Below are 21,224 nucleotides of genomic sequence, written 5' to 3'. Positions count from 1 at the left end.
CCCTACCCTAGAAATTACTAGGCTTACCCATAGCCCTCTATTTTACTCAGCTCCATGTACCTATCTAACAGTGTCTTGAAAGACCCTATCGTATCCATCTCCACCACCGTTTCCGGCAGCCCATTCCACGCACTCACTACTCCCTGAGTAAAAAACTTACCCCTGACATCTCCTCTATATCTACTCCCCAGCACCTTAAACCTATGTCCTCTTGTGGCCACCATTTCAGCCCTGGGGAAAAGCCTCTGACTATCTACCTGATCAATACCTCTCATCATCTTATATACCTCTATCAGGACCCCCCTCATCCTCCGTCTCTCCAAGAAGAAAAGGCCGAGTTCCCTCAGCCTGCTTTCTTAAGGCATGTTCCGCATCCCAGGCAGCATCCTTGTAAATCTCCTCCGTACCCTCTCTATGGCTTCCACATCCTTCCTGTAGTGAGGCGACCAGACCTGAGCACAATACTCCAAGTGGGGTCTGACCAGGGACCTATATAGCTGCAACAATACCTCTCGGCTCCTAAATTCAATTCCCGGATTGATGAAGGACAATACATCATATGCCTTCTTAACCGCAGAGTCAACCTGCGCAGCCGCTTTGAGTGTTCTACGGACTCGGACCCCAAGGTTCCTCTGATCCTCCACACTGCCAAGAGTTCTACCATTAATACTATATTCTGCCAACATATTTGACCTACCAAGATGAACCACTTCCCACTTATCTGGGTTGAACAGCATCTGCCACTTCTCAGCCCAACTTTGCATCCTATGTCCCTCTGTAACCTCTGACAGCCCTCCAAACTATCCACAACACCCCCAACCTTCGTGTCATCTGCAAACTTACTAACCCACCCCTCCACTTCCTCATCCAGGTCATTTATAAAAATCACAAAGAGTAAGGGTCCCAGTACAGACCCCTGAGGTACACCACTGGTCACCGACCTCCACTCAGAATATGACCCTTCAACAACCACTCTTTGCCTTCTGTGGGCCAGCCAGTTCTGGATCCACACTGCAATGTCCCCTTGGATCCCATGTCTCCTCACCTTCTCCATAAGCCTTGCATGGGGTACCTTATCAAACGCCTTGCTAAAATCCATATACACTACATCTACTGCTCTCCCTTCATCGATGTGCTTAGTCACATTCTCAAAAAATTCAATCAGGCTCATTAGGCAGGACCTGCCCTTGACAAAGCCATGCTGAGTATTCCTAATCATATTATACCTCTCCAAATGTTCATAAATCCTGCCTCTCAGGATATTTTCCATCAGCTTACCAACCATTGAGGTAAGACTCACTGGTCTATAATTCCCTGGGCTAACCCTACTCCCCTTCTTGAATAAGGGAACAACATCCGCAACCCTCCAATCTTCCTGAACCTCTCCCGTCTCCATCGAAGATGCAAAGATCATCGTTGGAGGCTCCGCAATCTCCTCCCTCGCCTCCCACAGCAACCTGGGGTATATCCCATCTGGTCCTGGCGACTTATCTAACTTGATGCCTTCCAAACGTTTCAGCACCACCTCTTTTCTAATATTTACATGCTCAAGCTTTTCAGCCCGCTGTATGTCCCCACTACAATCCCCTAGATCCTTTTCCGTAGTGAATACTGACGTAAAGTATTCATTAAGTACCTCCACTATTTCTTCTGGATCCATACACACTTTCCCACTGCTGCACTTGATAGGCCCTATCCTTTCGCATCTCATCTTCTTACTCTTCACATACTTGTAGAACGCCTTGGGGTTTTCCCTAATCCTGCCCGCCAAGGCCTTCTCACGTCCCCTTCTGGCTCTCCTAATCTCCTTCTTAAGTTCTTTCCTTTTAGCCTTGTACTCCTCCAGATCTCTAACATTACCTAGTTCTCTGTACCTTTTGTATGCTTTTCTTTTCCTTTTGACTAGATTTATTATAGCCTTTGTATAGCACGGTTCCTGTATCCTCTCGTGACTCCCCGGTCTCATCTGAACATGTCTATGCAGAACTCCACACAAGTACCCCCTGAATATTTGACACAGATCTTCTGTACTTTTCCCAGAGAACATCTTTTCCCAATTTAATCTTCCAATTTCCTGCCTGAGAGCCTCATAATTCCCTTTACTCCAAGGAAACGCCTTTCTAGTCTGTCTGTTCCTATCTCTCCCCAGTGCTAACGTAAAGGAGATAGAATTATGATCACTATCACCAAAATGTTTACCCACTGAGAGATCTGACACCTGACCAGGTTCATTTCCCAATATCAAATCAAGCACAGCCTCTCCTCTTGTAGGTCTATCTACATACTGTGTCAAGACCTCCGATTTTTACTTTGCACCTCCGATTTCTGAATTCGCTCCCCGTTTACAAAAACAGACTTTGCCTTTATTCCTTCTATCAAACTGCATGACCGTACATTTCCCCACGCTGTATTCCATCTAACACTTCTTTGCCCATTGTCCCAACCTGTCCAGGTCCTTCTGCAGACTCTCTGCTTCCTCAACACTACCTGCCCCTCAACCTATCTTTGTATCATCAGCACACTTGGCCACAAAGCCCTCAATTCCGTCATCCAGATCACTAACATATAACGTGAAAAGTAAGATAAGATATCTTTATTAATCACATGTACATCGAAACACACAGTGAAATGCATCTTTTTTGCGTAGCGTGTTCTGGGGGCAGCCCGCAAGTGTCGCCACGCTTCAGGCACCAACATAGCATGCCCACAACTTCCTAACCCGTACGTCTTTGGAATGTGGGAGGAGACCAGAGCACCCAGAGGAAACCCACGCATACACGGGGAGAACATACAAACTCCTTTACAGACAGTGGCCGGAATTGAACCCAGGTTGCTGGCACTGTAATAGCGTTACGCTAACTGCTACACTACCGGGCCTGCCCAACACCGACTCCTGCAGAACACCACTAGTCACTGGCAGCCAACCAGAAAAGTACTTGCACATATGACAATAAACTTGACTTTGACTTGACTTTAGTGTAAAAGGAAAAGCCTCTCTTTGGTTGAACAACATAATTCTGCATGTTTAAATAGTGGCAAATGAGTAATCATAATATGTAAAGAGGATTAGCCTTACCATTGAGTTGTATTCCAGTACACTAATGCCATTCTCATTCACAGCCAACCACACTGGTGCAGTATCAGATAGCGGTGGAACAATAGGCTAAATAACAGAAATAAAATTTGAACTATGATATATAATTACAGTCAGAAAATCTTTGATAAGAAATAAATTTGCAATCAGTTGATTCTTTTGAATAATATTTTGACCCCTTGACCATCATCCTTTGAATTCCCATGGCATATCGTAAATTGCCAGCACTATAAAGCAGGATTGCCCTGTCTCTAATGAAAAATATGTTTCTAGACTTTATTATTCAATATTTTTCCTACCACCCTATTACTGTTTAAAGGAAAATTAGCAGTTAAGAAGAAATTTAACATATGGCTATGTTTAGTTCACGGGAATATCCTTGAAATTCCTTTGCACAACTCTTTAAAAATGGATGTTCACAGCTGAAGATTACCTTAAGCTGGAGCAGACCCATATTGCACAGTTTTGGGAGTCTTACCCCTCAATGTGAAATTTGACTCCAGTTTTTTGGCAAGATGTTCATTTGAACTGACACCATTCTTTCCAGCATTAAACTCATGAAATACAACACAATATTTATAACCTCACTGGACCAAAGGATCAGTTTTTATATACTCATTGAAAGACCGACTGTGACCTAAATTGCAAGGTCATACATTTGCTTGGATTTGCTTTGCCCATGGAGGTCAAGGCTACTATTATTCTCAGCTTCCTAGCCTCAGGACCTTTCCATGTTGCTGCAGCTGATCTCTCCCAGATTTCAGTTTGCTGCTCACTGCTAGATGTATAGGGTCACCAGAGCACCTTATCCATTCATTATATTGTTAATCGGACACTTGTCGATTTGCCACCTGTTGATTAACTATATAATGAACGGATAAGGACAATGTGATGCTGAATATATTTACAACCTTGTACTCAGGTGATGCTTCAACACGATGCACTGTTGTAATGGCCCAGAATCTGCAAAGGCAAGCTGCCAGTAATCACTGCTGACCTACAAAAAGACATCATACTTTACCTCAGCAGGAACCTGCTCATATTATATTGCCTTATGGCAGAGGAAACCATTTGGCCCCATGAGTCTACACTTGCTCTCAGAGCATCCATATTAGTCCCATTCCTCACTTATTTTCCCTGTAACCTACTCTCTTACATGCCCGTCATCTTCCCCTGGATTGTCCTGCCACCTAGCCACACCAGAGGTAATTTACAGCAGCCAATTAACCTATCAACACATGGTCACATACAGAATGTACACACTCCACATAGGCAGCATCCAGGATCAGAATCGAACTAGCACTAGTACTATGCCACTGAGCCGCCTGCTGAAAGAAGTCAGTCCAATTATCAGCAACGAGGCCCTGCATGGCAGTGGGCCCTTCTGCAATGTAAATGGCAGAACAAGCCTTGCCCACAAAAACAGTTGAAGAAACCTGACCACCAGCTGTCATGCCTCTGAGCTCAGATGGCTGTCAAAAACTGGATGTTTCTGACATTTCAGAATTAAGAACAATTAAAACATTTTTCAAATTATTACAAAATAAGTAGAATATAAACTAAAACACAAAAACCACTCAGGGGCATTTAAATCAATTCAAACATTTAAATGTTTAAAAGTACTAAAATTTACCTTGGTCCTTTGTGGACCTTCTCCATTGGTATCAATGGAAAAGAACTCTCTGCATTAGGTTTAACCTGGTGCATGTTGTTTAAGTAGATTCCCTTATAGAGACTCCCACCCTAGACTATGAAGAATGCAGTGTCGAAAGATGGTTAAGGAAATAGCAGCGAATTCAGTTAGAAAGATTGGTATTTCCATGTTCGTGCATGCACGTGCAGGAATCCTGAATTTAATTGCACTCATGTAGGGAAACGATAGCAGAAACATATTGAATTCCATCATTTTCCTGCAAAATCTTGGCCATAACCATTATACCACTTCTTTGTATCCTTTAATACAACAGAATGTCAGAAAGAAATTCACAGAAAGAATCAAAGCTGCCCAAGAGTAAACAAAATAATACCTTTGTAGCAAACAGCTTTCCTCCAAAAAAAGGCCATTTCTTAGCTACAGCAAAGTAAATGCGTACACAGTCAGCAGCAACACGACCCCGGAGAGCCATCCATTTAGTAGAAAGTCGCTGATGTAATTGTCTGAAGTAAACACACCGGTAATGAGAAAAAGGATCTTCTGCTGCATGTGCCATTTCACACTATTTTCTGAACAATATTTGTTTGGAAATGTTATCTGTGAAAGTCTTGATTTTAATCAAGCACTCACAATTAGTAAAATAATATAATCATATTCTTTCAACAATAGAAGAGCAGCATGAGGATTCACACACCCTGAAATGAACAGCAAAAATGACAAAATTTGGTTGTCAGTGTTTGTCCTGAATGATTCCATACTTACTTGAGTTGATCATCTGTACATCCTTGTCTGTACCTTTTTGGATAAAATTTCTCCATTACTTGCTTCAGAGCTTGGTTTGATTTAGATTGCATTGAGATCTGACCAGCTGGACTTGAGAATGGTCGTTCAAAGTCTCCAAACTCCACCTAATAAGAAATGCGTCTATTAACTGTTATGCCTCCATACATACATTGTTTCAAATGTGGTTCATAAGAACAGTAGAAATAGGAGCAGGAGTAGGTCATCTGGCCCTTCAACAATCAAGAGGAAGTGCCAAATTTCTCTAATATACTATTTAATTAGTTAAATAATCTTGCCGGAAAAAAACTGCAATTGCACCTAAGATTCACAACTAGCAAATTTAGTTGATTGACCATTCTACAGTTAGCCTAAACAGCCAATCTGATGAACATCCTTTTATCACATGACAGCTTGAAGAGTTGCCATGGTGACCAAAAAGCTGGACAGTGCAATCCACCCTTTGAATTGTATTAATCAGCATGCAGATTAGAAAATATTCCAGTACTTCCTTGGGTTTTAATATCTGCCCAAAGCTTGTTAGGGAAGGGCATGATCTAAGGGCCCTGTCACCACTGGATGCTGCTGGGCTGGGCCCTGTGTAACAGGCTATCAAGTGCTTCCTGGGTGCATTGTTTAAGGAGGAAACATGAGTGGTATTGACACATTGTATGAGAATGTATTGATTCGATGGCACAATGAACATAGAGAAAGATATGCCCCAAATGTATACACCATATATATTGTAAGTAATAGATATTTTCTGGAAAAAAAATTCCCTGTCAAGAAATAAAACCAGAATTGATAAGGGTGCCCATATCCAATGCTGCCAATTAACGTTTGCTGGAAACATTTTCATGAGTTCAGCATGATAGCTCTTAAGATCAAATAGTTTCTCAGCACTCATTCTTCAGGATTGCAAAGTGATGCTTTGAAGAGCTGCTGGTTCCATAATGACAACACACTGTGAAGGAATGATGCCACACAGCTTGTTACAAGCTGAACAATGTTCAGCTTTTATTAGAAAACATTACAATCTGTAGTCTCAGGAAGCTTTCTGTGATACCTGGTCATTAAAAATCTCTAAATACTGTTTGAAGAGGGTTACTCACCAATAATATGTGGAATAAAATAACTTACAGGAACGTGGAAGAAAGCATAGAAAGGAAATTGGTTTAAATAGATTTTTTTTGCAACTAACTATTTTTCTCCTCCACTTAGCCAATGTAGATCTTTCCTTTACACTGCTGACATGAGACATTAATCAAACTGCAATTCATCAGCAGGTTTTTACATTCTTACCTGAGCTAGAAGTGCTGCCATTTCTAATGCAAGTTCTTTGTTTACTGGAAAATGTCCATTTACAATTGCGTCATTAGTTTGGTACATCAGCAAGAGCTTTTCTCTATCTGTCTCTCCACGAACTTGTGTGGAGAAATACAGCCTGTGAATATGAAAATAATGGAATGAAATATGTTACATTAATGTTTTCTACCATTCTGAATCAGTCTCTGCTGTTAGTGACACATAACTATAATGTAATGATAAGCTGTCTATTTTTAATGATTTAAAATTAAAACATTGCAGAAGCTAGAAGTCCAAAATAAAAAAAACAGTAAATGCTGGAAACACCCAGCAGTTCAAGCAGCATCTGCAAAAGACAAATGAGGTGAATGCTTCAGATTGAAGCCCGTTCATTGGAATGGGGAAGGTGAGAAAATATGCTAATCTTAAATTTCAGAAAGGGTAAGGCAGGGACAGTTAGGAGAGAAGCAATCTTTCTGGCTGTGTGATGACAGGGTTGCTGCGGTGACCCCACTGTTTAAGAGTGGTCTGCTTGACAGATTAGTGAGCACAGTTAGAGAGTAAGAAAACAAACAAAGAGCTCTGTAAAAGCTGTGAAATGCAGCTCAGATGTAGCTGAAGCTTCAAACCAAGGAAAATGCTGGAAATGTCCAGCAGATTCAGGTGAGAGAAGAACTGAGCTAATATTACAGACAGATAACTTTACAACACAATTACTCCTCTTTCCACAGCTGCTGAATGACCTGCAGGGCATTTCCTGCTGTTATTTAGTGATATTAGTTGAGTGGTAAATATTGACAAGGACACTGAGGAATAATGCCCTGTCCTTGTTTGAAATAGAGCCATGTGACTTTGATGTTCACTTCTGAGGGAGTCTTATCTGGGGAATCCCGAAGATGTGAAAACCATTATATTGCTATCCTTTTGCTTTATTTATTAGAATAAATTATTCTAATAATAAGGTAGTACAGTTAGAATAAGGTAGTACAGTTTTTCACTGTACTACCTGATCTACTGGACATTTCCTACAGCTCTGACTGCATGTCACAGGTTTTACTTGTTCTTTTGTTTTCTTTCTTTCCTACACACACACACACACACACACACACACACACACACACACACACACACACACACACACACACACACACACACACACACACACACACACACACACACACACACACACACACACAATCTATTAATCAGATGACTTCATCAGCAGCTTATCCATAACACTGGCTTCACCCTATAACAGATATTCCCTTTGTCCTCTCCAAACCTGTGCCACCCTCTCAGCAACTTAAAACTAACTTATTTTCTCTTTCCCAATTCTCACAAAGGATCTTCCACTTGTCTTTCCACACATGCCGCCTGACCAGCTCAGTGTTTCAAGCATTTCCCGTTATTATTTCAGGTTTCTGGCATCTGCAGTTTTTTAAAAGATGGGGTAATATAAACAACCAGATGTAGAATTTCAAGCAATGCACCGATGGGAAATTCAGCAAAGTCAAAACTGTGGAGTTGCCAAATTTTGTTTAATCAGTTCCAGTCACTGATGTTGGTTGGAAATTATGAACTTTAAAAAAGTGTTGGTCAAGCGAATTAGTAGAAGCTTCCTAATTTGATATCTAAATATAATTCACTGTAATGAACTGATTAACAGCAGGGAAGATGGTGAAGTTGAAAAAGTTAAAGTAAGCAATAGTGTTAGTCTGTCTGCTTTCATTATTACCTGTTCTTATAGGTGAGCCGGACAGTTCTAGTACCCTCACATTTCCCAGAATGCTGTTCTTTGGAGGCTTGCTCCCATTTGCAAATTATGTCACAAATCTGAAACAAAGTGGAAAGGATTCCTGAAATCATTATTTTACAAATTTGCTAAACCTAGGCAACATTATAAACACCAAGTAACATTACAATAATACTGCAACACACATGGAAAGATATGGATCATTCCTTCCTATGAATTTCTGGATTGAAAAATAATTTATTTTAAAATCATTATTGATCATTATCATCAATTAAATTGTCTTTTTTTCATAATAAAATTACCGTTAACAAGTTCATAACTAACTAATAGTCCATTTACATGAATTTTACACTTTACAGAGAGTCTTATGTTCTGGAGACATAATTAGACATAACATATTTCCCAATACATCTTTCCTATCACATGCAAATGCAATTATTCTTGGTCATGAAATGTGAGCTGGTGGTAGTCCTGCAGTGGACATTACAAAGAAAATACTGGAGACCCTCAGCAGGTCAGGCAGCATCTTTCCACCAATGACTGTTGCCTATATTTTCTGGTTTCATTTCAGATTTCCAGTTCCCGCAGTTTGTTTTTTTTTATTTTCAGTGGAGATTACAGGCTGTACCACAGAAATAAGGTGCAGTTGGCATTTCATCCCAACTTTTCATGTTGATCTCAATGAAAGGGTGCACCAATCCATAACTGATTATCCAACCAGTGATCCTGCAAAAGTTCCTCAGTCAGCATCATCTGAATAAAGTGGGTATGTTCTTGGTATGACAAATGTCTGCGATGGGAGTCTGCTGTTGGGTTGGAAGTCATGAGACAGATATTGCAGCTGGACCACAGCACTGCCAGACTTACACCGTTTCTTCATGGAAATCCCAAAGTCCAGAGCCCGGAGATCCAGCAGCTTTTTCCATCAAACCACTTGCTGCCAGTGCATTTCCCATGGAATCCAACAGGGCAGCATGAATATCCAGAGACTTCCCAGCTCTCAGGCCAGAAAATTCTCCTGCAGAGCGTGCACCAGGTTAAATCTGGCACAGGGACGGTGGATGCATCGGAAAAAATGAGAAGAAATGGCTGCTTGGAGAGCAGTAAGCAGACTTTCTTATTTTATTTAATTCAGTTCGTTTAAAGGGTACTTAATTGTTTTTAAAGAGTGTGTATTTGTTCTTTAGTGCTTTCATTTAAAACAAATCTAAATTTTAATTTTTTTTTAAATCAACTTTTAAATAGTTTCTCAATGTTTTTTGAATGTGTTGCACATCCATTCAATTTCATTGACAGCCAGGGAGCCCAGAGACAGGGTCTCAATGGCTGTCAAGGCCACTCTGAGTGCACTGACATTGAGAGGCCCTAAGCCACATTGCAGTGAGCCACACTGATGAACTGGAAGCAGGCCTCCCATCAGAGGGCTGAAGCTAGGATCAGGCTGGAACAACAAAGGATTCAAGGACAAGTGACAGGCAACCTCAGATTTCCAACCCCTTTGTCACCCCATTTTTTCATTTCAATATTGCCTAAACATTTCAATCTGAGTCCTTCACAACTATTACATCTCCAACCAAATGCTTAAGGTGAAGGGTGCTACCAAAGGACCCTTTGTACCATTTCTTTTTCTAGGTGTATGACAGGATAGGAAGAATCAATGGATACAGTCATGCCAAAATTTCAAGGGAGACACTGTTGCTAAATCTACACTTCATAAGCAATGGTAAATTAACTTGTGATGTAGACACCACAAAGTTACAATTAAATGATTCTTCCTGTTCATTACCTGTTGCATTCATAACATACTGAATAGTTTGTTGCAGATGGCAACTCAGACGGACAATATGCAAAATAGTGAATACAATCTGCGGTCTAGAGGGGTAATGAGGGAATGACTTCATTCTGAAATATAAAGTATCAGTAAAATGGAACGACAGGGTGTTTTACAGGATTTATCACTCAATCCAGGAGAACATCAATTTAAAATAATGGAACATATATCTTAAAATAAATCCATGAAACATTTCTTTTGGAAAGAAAGACATTTTCCAGCTTTTTAAAGCAGGTTTGAATAAGATCAGTCAAAGTATAAGAATCAAAGCTATTACCAAAATTTAAGATACTAGGCTGGGTGATTTCAAGTATTAAAAGGGTGATCACAAGATGTCAAATAACCTTTTCTGATATAATATAGAAACTGAAAATATTGGAAACATTCAGCAGGTCAGGCAGCTTTTGCAGAAAAAGAAACTGAGTTAACATTTAAGGTCAAACACTCTTCGTCAGAACTGGGAAAGAGACAACAAATTAGTTTGAAGTTACAGTGAGGGTGGGGATGGATGGATAGGCCAAAGGAAACATCTCTGAGAAGGCGAGGCCAAAGTTGCCATGGATACAAGTTGCAGATGATGTCATCTTGTCATCTGGTTGATGGGTTAACCGGGGGGAGAAGAGACCGAGAGCAAGAGCGTGTGTGTGTGTGTGTGTGTGTGCGCGCGTGCGTGCGTGTGTGTGCGCGCGCGTATGCGTGCGTACGTGTGTGTGTGTGTGTGTGCGTGTGCGCGCGTATGCGTGCGTACGTGCTAGGAAACAAAGGCAGTTAGATTGAGAAAGCCAACAAAGGGATATTTATTTCAGATTTGCAGCATGTGTTGTTTTTTGTTTAAGCTTTTCCTTACGCTTGACTTCTTCTCATGTTAATAATCTACATCAATTGTCCCTTCAAGTAAGTAGCAGATTTTAAAATGTTCCTTTTACAGTTCCCCTTTTCCTTATACATTTACTGACCTTTCCTATCAGTCCTTCCAGAAAGGCATTCTCCAGCCTGACCCTACCAGTTATGATATACAATTCGGGAATTTTTTCAGATACCCTTCAATTTGCTCTGCAATACCAGCATGTTCTGGTTTTAATTGCTAAGAGTGTGTGTATGGACTTGTGACTTGCCATTAGTCAAAGGACCTCAGCTATGCTAAATGATTACCTTTATGTTTCCCTGGAGACAGTGCTCTTGATCGTTTCCTGAAGGATCATCTGTGAAAAGAAAGAATCCAGACTGCACATGTTTCCTCATGCCAGTTTCTTGGTTCAGAGTGTGCTGAAATTCTTCCACTGTGGTGGATGCATCAAATCCAACCACCTATACATACAGAACACAGTAGTTTTACAATTAATACAGGTTCTAAAAGACTTGGCAGTAGTTAAAATTTTAGATAGAAATATCAGTTTCAATGCTTTCAACAAAATCATGCTGTCATGTTTTTCTGAAAAATATTTATTATGTGTTGTGGACACATTCATGTTGCAGATATTGTTGTGATCATTATTTGGTTCTGTGCCTTGGATTCATTGAAGGAATAAGATATACCTCAAAACACACTTCTGATTCTCATACATTTGCAAATTATCAGTTTTGATTATTTTAAACCTTATCATCAGAAAAATTATTTTCAGATTCCAACGATTCAGTATTTTTTTTAAAGTTAGCTCAAACATTCAGCACCATAACTTTTGCTATTGACTGTTTAGGAATAAAGAAAATTGCCATAATTTGTTCTGCCTTCAACAGGAAGCACCAGAGCAATTAACATTCAGTAAATAACAATTAACAACAATAATAATGTTATGTAGCTAAGTACCATGCTCACCTGATATGTGCCATTCATGAAATGAACAGGAATGCTGAAAGGTAGTGAATGGTGATATGGATTTCTCAAGAGTATTGATAGGATTTCCATTCTGGAAGGTTTTGATTCACGACCTCCATTTTTCTGAGTTCTTTCCAGTGACCGCTGGCAGTAAATAGCATACTTTCCTACTTCAGTCCTGGAATTCGTTAGTGGAGTACAACAAAACTTTACTTGAAATGTTTTGATATGTAAAACAGAAACTCCACATTTCAGTAATGAATACTAGCAAAAATGCTGAATTAAAATGGAGTTTTTATAAATCAATAGGTTAAACCTTGTTACATTATTAATTGCCTGGATGTAGCTGGTAAACCTCTGAAAGATCGGACCTCCATGCTTGTGAGGTCAAACGCAAATGTCCTGAACTTATTCTGCAATAGTAATACATTACATCTTGCTGAACTATCCTAGGATTTAGTATGTTGGAAAAGTAATTACTCGAACCTTGCAGCAGTTCAGACCTGGTACAGAGTCTTTACCCCACTGACATCCACTTAGGATTCTGAGGTCCCAGGAAGAAAGTACACCCATTTTATATATAAAAAAAATTATTTTTAAATTACTTTTAGAGGTTTACATGTTGTTAATTTCATTTAAAATAATGTTCATAAAATTTATTTTAATTCTTTATTTCAGAGACTTCAATTTATTTTTCTTTTTAAAGCAGGGCTTTGCCAGCTATTTGACAAAGAGTCTTTGACCTGAAATGTTGACTGTTTCTTTTGCCACAGATGTAGCCTGAGCATCTGCAGGTTATGTTTTATTTTTGTTTGCCAGCTATCAAATGCTTTCAGGGGAATTTCAGGAGTGGGACTTCTCCAGTGCACTGTGCAAGACACTGCTGCTGTCCAGGCCTTGTCACTGGACTCCAGTATGATAGGCCCTCTGCATCTAGGCAAGATAGGGAATCAAAAAGAAAACTGCAGATGCTGCAAGTCCACATTAAAAACAGAAACTGCTGGAAACGGTCAGAAGGTTTGACAGCACATGTGGAAAGAGAAACAGAGTTAATGGGTTCACATAGGAGACCTTTCATTAGAACTAGGAAAAAAGAAAACATTAGGTTTAAACTTGCAGAGTAAGTGGGGGAAGGATAGGACAAAGGGAAAATGATTACAAGTGGCCATTGTTCCCCTATTGATAAATTGTAGCCATTACCTGGTCAATGGCTCATTGGAGGCAGTTAGAGAGAGAGAAAATGAACAAAAGCTAAGTAACAAGGGTAGTTAGAGAATGAGAATACAAAGGAATGTAAAAGTTGGACAATGCCTGGCAGGTCAGGGTGTACAAGTGGAGAAAGAAAACACTGAATCAATATTGTATCTGGATGACTTATTGCAGAATTGGCCAGTTCTGACATAGAAAGAGAAAGCAAAATTCTGAGGTTGTTGAATTTGATACTGAGTCAGGAAGACTTCAATGTACGTCGACAAAATGTGAAGTGCCGTTTCACAAACATATGTTGGACCTGCAGGAGCCGTCAAAAGTGAGATAGCTTTCTCACTTTGTTTTGATGTGGCATCCTGTACTGCAATAAAGAGGCCTCACCTGATCAGAGATATTTCCTTTGTCCAATCCATCCCTCCCCACCGTCTTCCAGTGGGAAATTTGAGCAGATGAGTGGCAGATGGTGTTTAATCCAGGCAAATGTGAGGTGATGCATTTTGGGAGGTCAAGTGCAAAAGGTAATTATGCAGTAAATGGCAGGACCCTTAGGAACATTGATATACAGAAGGATCTTGGGGTACAAGTCCACAGCTTCCTGAAAGTGGCAACCCAAATGGATAGGATGGTAAAGGTGGCATACAGCATGCTTGCCTTCATCAGACAGGGCACTGGGGGTCTTGAAGTCATGTTGCAGCTGTAGAAAACTCTGGTTAGGCCACATTTGGCGTATTGTGTGCAGTTTTGGTTGCCAAACTATAGGAAGGATGTGGAGGCTTTGGAGAGGGTACAGAAAAGGTTCATCAGGATATTGCCTGGATTGGAGAGTATTAGGTTCGAGGAGAGGTTAGACAAACTTAGATTGTTTTCTCTGGGGCATTAGAGGCTGAGGGGTGACCTGATAGAGGTGTATAAAATGATTACAAGTGGCCATTGTTCCCCTATTGATAAATTGTTCCCCTATTGATAAAAGGTAGATGGAGCCTTTTCCCCCAGGGTGGAAATGTTCAGTTTGTATACTTTTTAGAGGTAAGATACAAGTCAGGATTGTTTGCTCTAAGAATTTCTTGGTTGGAAATTCCATCTACCACTGTTACTTCAGCAGAGAACCAGTGGTCTATAATTTGCTGTTGCAGGGCATCTTGCATTATCAGTTTGACTTGCCCATTTAGACCTTTTGCATGCCAAGTTGCTAGAAGTGTGATTTGATAACAGGACATTGAGGAAAATGGGTAATTGAGGCAAGCAATTATGCATTTCCTCAAGGATATAGACCAAATGATTAAAATTTATCAGCGTGAAGGTGGAATTGAAGTGTAAATTAGACTCAGTGAATTCTACATCAAATCAAGTGTAGAAAGAAAAAGTGAAAAAGAGACACGGTAAAATAAAAGCAAATTTCAGATTGATATTTGTTTTAAATTTCTAACATGAATTAAAAGCTGAAGAAGTAGAATGCAACATTTGGTTAATTTTCACTACTAGAGAGATTGTTTGGCAGAAATGAACGCCTGCCATATTAAAGCAGAATTTGGACTGAAGAGTTTTGTGCAGTGAGTTTAGCCCTTATTTATTGCACAAGTACATGGACCATTGCCATTCAATGCATTTTAACGGGGGACATTGCTTCTGTGAAGCTGATAATGGAGTGGAACATCAGTGTTTGGATTTCTGTGTTTAACTTTGCATCTCCTCTTGCCTGAAGTTGCAGTAACACATGTGCATAAATACCGATTAGTACCATTAATCTCAGCATTATTCAGACAGCAAATTATTGACATTTTTCTTTGCAGTACATACCTTGGATCTGCATTCTGCTGCAGATGAACTCTGAGCAACCAGAGGAAAGGATGCTGAGGAAGAAAAAGGCCAATGCATAGAGCCAACAATTGCCATCCCTAAAAGATAAAAAGATTTATTATAACACATATATGTGACATGAAACTACTTCCCAGATTACTGTAGCAGTTAGCATATTGCTATTACAGTGCCAGCGACCTGGGTTCAATTCCCACTGCTGTCTGTAAGGAGTTTGTACGTTCTCCCTGTCTGCGTGGGTTTCCTCCGGGTGCTCCGGTTTCCTCCCACATTCCAAAGATGTACGGGTTAGGAAGTTGTGGGCATGCTATGTTGGCGCCGGAAGCATGGTGACACTTGCAGGCTGCCCCCAGAGTACTCTACGCAAAAAGATGCATTTCACTGTGTTTTGACGTACATGTGATTAATAAAGATATCTTATCTTATCTATTACTTTATACATAATATTCTACAAATATTTGATCAGCAATGTGGATAATTTGGTAAAAAAAATGTCATTATTGCATTGTCACATATTTTGCACAGAATATTGATGAAATCATATCAAAATTCATCTAATTTACTTAAACCAAGCTAATGCACACTGGGGGGTGAACTAGATTGTCACTTTGTCAATTTGCCTCCGTAAACGGAATTCAAATTTAACCAGGCTGCTGGACCTGAATTTTCTTCACTATGCTATTTGCAAGATTGCAAAACCTTAATCCAGACAATGGGTCAATATTTTCAGGAGTTTGAAGAATGGGTGATCTTGAAACACAGGATTCTTACAGCCCTTGTCAAGGTAGGTGCTGAGTGGCTGCTTCCCCTGGCTGCAGAATTCAGATATTGAGGCCAAATTTTCATAACGATTGGTCATTCAATTAAGAATAAGTTGAAGAGACATTTCTTCATTAGAGTGTTCTGAGATTTTGGATTCTTGACTCCAGAAGACAATGGATTGAACATATTCAAGACTGGCATCAGCAGAGCTTTGGGCACTTAGAGAATCAAGGGAGAAAAGGATATGGAGATCGTGGAGGTCAGAGGAGAGGTTGTTCTGTTCAATTCCTATTGAATGGTGGGGCAGGCCCGAGAGGCTCTTTCACCTACTTCTGTTCTTATGCAGAATATGTCAACAAATTTGTCTGTTATTTAGCAATCGTGTAGGCCAAGCCATTCCACCTTGACAAAGCTCACTGACAAAGTGGTAACTTAATTCATCATACAGTGTGCATTATCTTGATTTAAGTAAGTTAGGTGCATTTTGATATCATTTCACCAATATTTTGTGCACAGTGTGCAACTCAAAAACTCTAAAATATGTCATTGTTGCATTGTGCTATGGGTTTCCTACACATACACTATTTAGTCTCCTGCTGTTCTCCTGTTTGAATTCCTGAATACTTAAATAGTTTCCTTATTCAAATGACTAGTTTCCTTGTAAAATAACTTTGCTATAATAATGTTTTTTTTTTAACTACAGAATTCAGCATCCTACAGAAAGTCTTCCACTGATGGAATTTCTGCTACAGATTAAGGTTAGTGGCCTAGAAACATTTTTGTGCACCCAATTGTCCTAACATTGCAATTTTATGAAAAACCCAATCACATGCACAAAAATTATTCTCCACAGACATGGTCATGTTCTCCCACACCAAAGCAGGCATTGGTTTCCTGATGGGAAGTCTAAAGCATCCATTGACTTCTGAGTGGCAGCTTTAGTGTTGGTTCCCGTCATATCCATTCCTCATTGCTGCTGTCCTCAGGGTTCCTGATCACCAGTCTATTTGACCCCAAGCCCTAATCACCTGTATGACTGACTCCCAATTATTTGGCTGTTAGACACTCAACACCCATTGCTTATTTGATCGCCCCAATCCCTAACCATTTCCAACCCCATTTACAATCTTGTCTCCATCCTTGCAGCCCTACATGCTAGAGCCTGATGTTCTACAGCCCAACTGATAGTAATTTATTGCCAAGTTAGCTGAGGCACAGCTCGTGTGTACTGTGCGTAAAGCCATAGGTGTCCTGCAATAGAACCTAACTGTTACAGGATCCCTGTGACAAAACATTTACAGCTATTATACAGGACTCTAGTGAAATCAAATCTGGAATATTGTGTACAGGTCGGGTCTCCCTACTTAAGAAAGGATATATTTGTGATAGAGGGGTGCCAATGAAGGTTTGCCAAATTCATTCTTAAGGTGGGAAGCACTGGATGGTCCTATGAGGAGATATTAGGGAGACTACTTATATACTAACTGCAGGTTGGAAAAATGAGAAATGATCTTACTAAAACATATAAAATATTGTCAGGGTTTGACGAGGTAGATGATGTTTCCCTTGGTTAGGGTGTCTGGAACCAATCTCAAAATAAGGGGTCAGCCATTCAGGATAGAGACTAAAAGACATTGCTTCACCCAGAGGAAAATGATTTTTTGAAATTCTCTTCCCAGGAGCGATGTGGAAGCTCAGTTGATGAGTATGTGCAAGAAAGAAATCAATTTTAGAGAATCAAGAAGAATGGGGTTAGTGCAGAAAAGTGGCATCAATCTTTTAGGTGGAACATGCACTCAAAGCCAAATGACCAACACTTGGTTCTCTTTATGTTCTTGCGTTCTAACTGGCAAGAGCTCTCTGCACAGTGACATTTTAGCTTGCCTTTTCCAATATACAATATACTTTCCAGCCCACTATCTTCAACAGTTGCTAAATTATCTGCACACATAGATCAGGCAACTTGTTTTAAACTGGAATTGTTACTAGGCAGGGCTGTGGGCTTTTGCTTGCCTTTTGCACTTCAATGTCAAAACTAAATGTTGACTGAAAAGTTGTAGAGAAAATAGTCTCCTTTACAGGATCACGAGAATTCATTAAAAAAGAAGTAATTGGGCTAATTAAAATAGTTAAATATATATTACCTTCTTATGATTAAAAAGACTGAACAGTACTAATAGATTGACATATAACCTTGATATACCTCAGTTCAGGACATCTTGGAGACCTAGGTGTTAAGAGACCTGAAGTTCAAAGCTTCTTATGATAATGGTCATCAAACCAAGATAACAGGCAAGGTATCACTCATAGACAGGAATGAAACATTCTGCTATTTGCTGAAACAATTCACTTAGTTTTCTATTTATAGGTCTCATTACAAAGGTCACTTAACCATAGCCCAATATGTTGCCACTTCACTAGAAGTGTAATGAGTGAAGGAGTACTCCACAAATTTAGTGAGTCTTAACTGACAGGTAATTTCACTTATTTCAGTTCTCATCTAAATAACGATTTCATTTAACTTCTAACAATGCAGAGCTTTTCTGAAAATTCTTCACCGTACCTGCAATGTTCCAACCTGGTTCTGGGTTTGCTGCTTCCTTGTTTGCTTGATTAATTGGCAGTAGATCTCATTCTGAAGCTCTTTATGTGTGAGACACACTTGTAAAGCACTCTGAGCCAGTGATACATGATAGTCAATGGCAGGGGCATCAATAGCAACGTTGATGAATAACTGAGAAGTCTGGAGATTGAAACAGGCATTTTATTTCATAACTAATACAGATGGTAGGTATCTGGGCAATCTCTATTGGAATTGGGTCAAAAGTATAAAAGTAGCGAACATCTGGGACTAAACTATCTGATCAACCAAATGATCACCTGGAGCTGGAAGTGACAAAATAGCACAGGAATATGCTTCTTAAGTTGGGGTTCATAATTAAAGAGCCATTGAACAATTTAATTCTGAAGAAACCTTAAAATGTTCATACAGGAAGCCAGGTCATACTGGAAAATGAGGAAAAAGTCCCTAAGAAAGGAAATACACTATGTCAGAAGCAATTGAGAATGTGATAACCCTGAATGCACGCTTATAGCCTGCATAATAATCAACTTGGAAAGACGACAGTCAGTACATTATGTTTTTAAGAACTGCGAATGTAATCTAAAGGGCTTTTAGGAAAACATTGGAAAACAAAAAGGGGTAATGAAAAATAGGATTTCTCTCTCTCTCTCTCCAAAAGTGATAACTGTTGGGTTAATTTATTATTGTTCAATAGTTTCAGTAAGCAATTTCCAAAACCTGAAGGAATGTGACATGGCACTTGCCTTTTCGGTTGTTACATATACTAAGATGGTCAAAACCTTATGGCAATTTTAACGTGCATCTTCAATGCAAACACAGCAACTTCTTATCAATGGTGAGGCGGGGAGTGCAAAGGTAATTTCACAAAGCTAACAATGGAGATGCATGGCAGAGACATTTGGATTTTTATGTTCAACCTTGAATTCTTCCTCTCTTGAAGTTGCTGTGGCATGTAGGGGTAAATAGCAGTGAGCTCTATTGGTCTCACCAATACTCTGAATGGAAGTTATGTCCTATTATTCTTCAGGATACAAATGAATGTTACCTTAAACAGTTTGAGTGCTTCAGTCTGCAGAGCTGCAGATGGCAGTGTGGTAAGGGGAGATGCTAGTCCATCTTTACAGTAGCACAGAGTCGGGTGCATCCAGAGCTGGGAGGCTGGAAAGAGAAAGAGTTAAAATACAAAGAAATTGACCTTGGAACTGAATAAATGCAAGCAAAAAAAACCACTGCATTTATGTTTGAATGTTAAAATTCTAAATCATTGCTCAGATTAACAATAAGCAACATATGAATTTAGTGATACATTTGTACACACAAAAACTTTGTCTGTCTTGGCAATAATTCATTCCCAAATCTTTGGAAAACGAGAATTCTTGTGCCAGATGTTTGCATATAGAAGCTTTGTTAATGAAATATCACTTGCAAGGCTTGCATTTATGGTTCTCACTAAATGGTTAGGATTAGTTTGATGTAACTAGGTAGCCTTTGAGGCCACTTCAGAGGGAAAAACATACTGGTGTGGTGCTGAAGTCACCAAAGTCCGTTTGTGAAATTGGTAGCACAAATAAACATGAAGTACTAACTTTTGGCAGGAATAACAGGGAGGTCACATTACTTGGACGGTGAAAGTTTAGGTGACTAGAGGAACAAAAGGGGTCCTGGATCAAGGACAAGGACCATATCAGAAATACAGGGAATGCATGAGAGGATGAACAGACTTGGTCTCTTTTCTTTTGAGAGAATAGGACGAAAGGATTACCTTATAGAAGTCTTTTAGAACAATGTATGGTTTTGATAGAATGGATACAGAGAATCTTTCTACTTGTGGAGAAGAATATAACTAAAGGCATTCCCAGATATCCAAATGGAAATTCAGAAGAAACTTCTTTATCCAAAGAATGATGAGATTTTGGAACTTAGTGGTGGGGGATACAAATAATACTGATCCATTTAAGGGAAGGCTCAATAAGCATTTAAGGAAAAAAGGAATAGATTTAACTTAAGAATAATGGGAGGAGGATCATGGCTCATGCTGGGATGGACAAGTTAGGCCGAATGGCCAGTGACTGCAGTTTTCATCCAATGTGATCTTATGAAATAATCAAAGCTTGAAACGGGTCAATGAGGATTATTTTAAAATTTTGACTTTGCTTTCTACTCATCTTTAAAATAGTAAATGGGTGCTAGTGCCTATAATTTCTGACGCAGGTTCCTAGATCTGATCTTGGTGAGCATAGCTTCTCTAGGCCCAGTAATGGTGAGCTGGGACAATTTCTGAGCCGATTGTGGATAGAATGAGTGAAAATGTGTAACAAGTGCCTGTCTATGGCCGCTCCAGCTCATCTCCCCTGGAAAGGCAAGTCTTGAAAACTACTGGGATTTAATTGCAGCTCTGCCATTTCAGATGATACAACTGTTGTGTTTTGTATAATCCTCAATAATGCCAAAATTCAACAGTTATACAAAGTAATATTCAAGAAGATTATTTAAAATACTGCATAATATAGGGATTGGTCAGTCTCCTCCAGATTCTGGGCTGGAATACATCTGGAATACAAAATTTGACTACTAAATGGCTAATAATTAGTTGTTTTAGTGCAGGAGGTTGTGGTTGAGAG

At 39.6% G+C, this 21,224-nt stretch overlaps 1 protein-coding gene across 1 annotated transcript in view; it reads right to left on the bottom strand.

The window, feature by feature from the left end:
* The window catches only part of plekhh2 (pleckstrin homology domain containing, family H (with MyTH4 domain) member 2), a 90,394-nt gene that overhangs the window by 10,935 nt on the left and 58,235 nt on the right, over nucleotides 1-21,224 (bottom strand). Inside the window, exons 19-28 of the mRNA XM_052012939.1 lie at nucleotides 19,649-19,761; nucleotides 18,583-18,762; nucleotides 15,240-15,337; nucleotides 12,234-12,411; nucleotides 11,570-11,725; nucleotides 8,569-8,666; nucleotides 6,831-6,972; nucleotides 5,511-5,656; nucleotides 5,122-5,251; nucleotides 3,077-3,163 (exon numbers count right to left, since the gene is read on the bottom strand). Of these exons, the coding sequence (XP_051868899.1) occupies nucleotides 3,077-3,163; nucleotides 5,122-5,251; nucleotides 5,511-5,656; nucleotides 6,831-6,972; nucleotides 8,569-8,666; nucleotides 11,570-11,725; nucleotides 12,234-12,411; nucleotides 15,240-15,337; nucleotides 18,583-18,762; nucleotides 19,649-19,761 (1,328 nt within the window). The remainder of the gene's footprint in view (nucleotides 1-3,076; nucleotides 3,164-5,121; nucleotides 5,252-5,510; nucleotides 5,657-6,830; nucleotides 6,973-8,568; nucleotides 8,667-11,569; nucleotides 11,726-12,233; nucleotides 12,412-15,239; nucleotides 15,338-18,582; nucleotides 18,763-19,648; nucleotides 19,762-21,224) is intronic.

Source organism: Pristis pectinata, chromosome 3, assembly GCF_009764475.1.
Source record: "Pristis pectinata isolate sPriPec2 chromosome 3, sPriPec2.1.pri, whole genome shotgun sequence".
Classification (NCBI taxonomy): domain Eukaryota; kingdom Metazoa; phylum Chordata; class Chondrichthyes; order Rhinopristiformes; family Pristidae; genus Pristis; species Pristis pectinata.
This window is presented reverse-complemented; position numbering and strand designations above follow the sequence as displayed.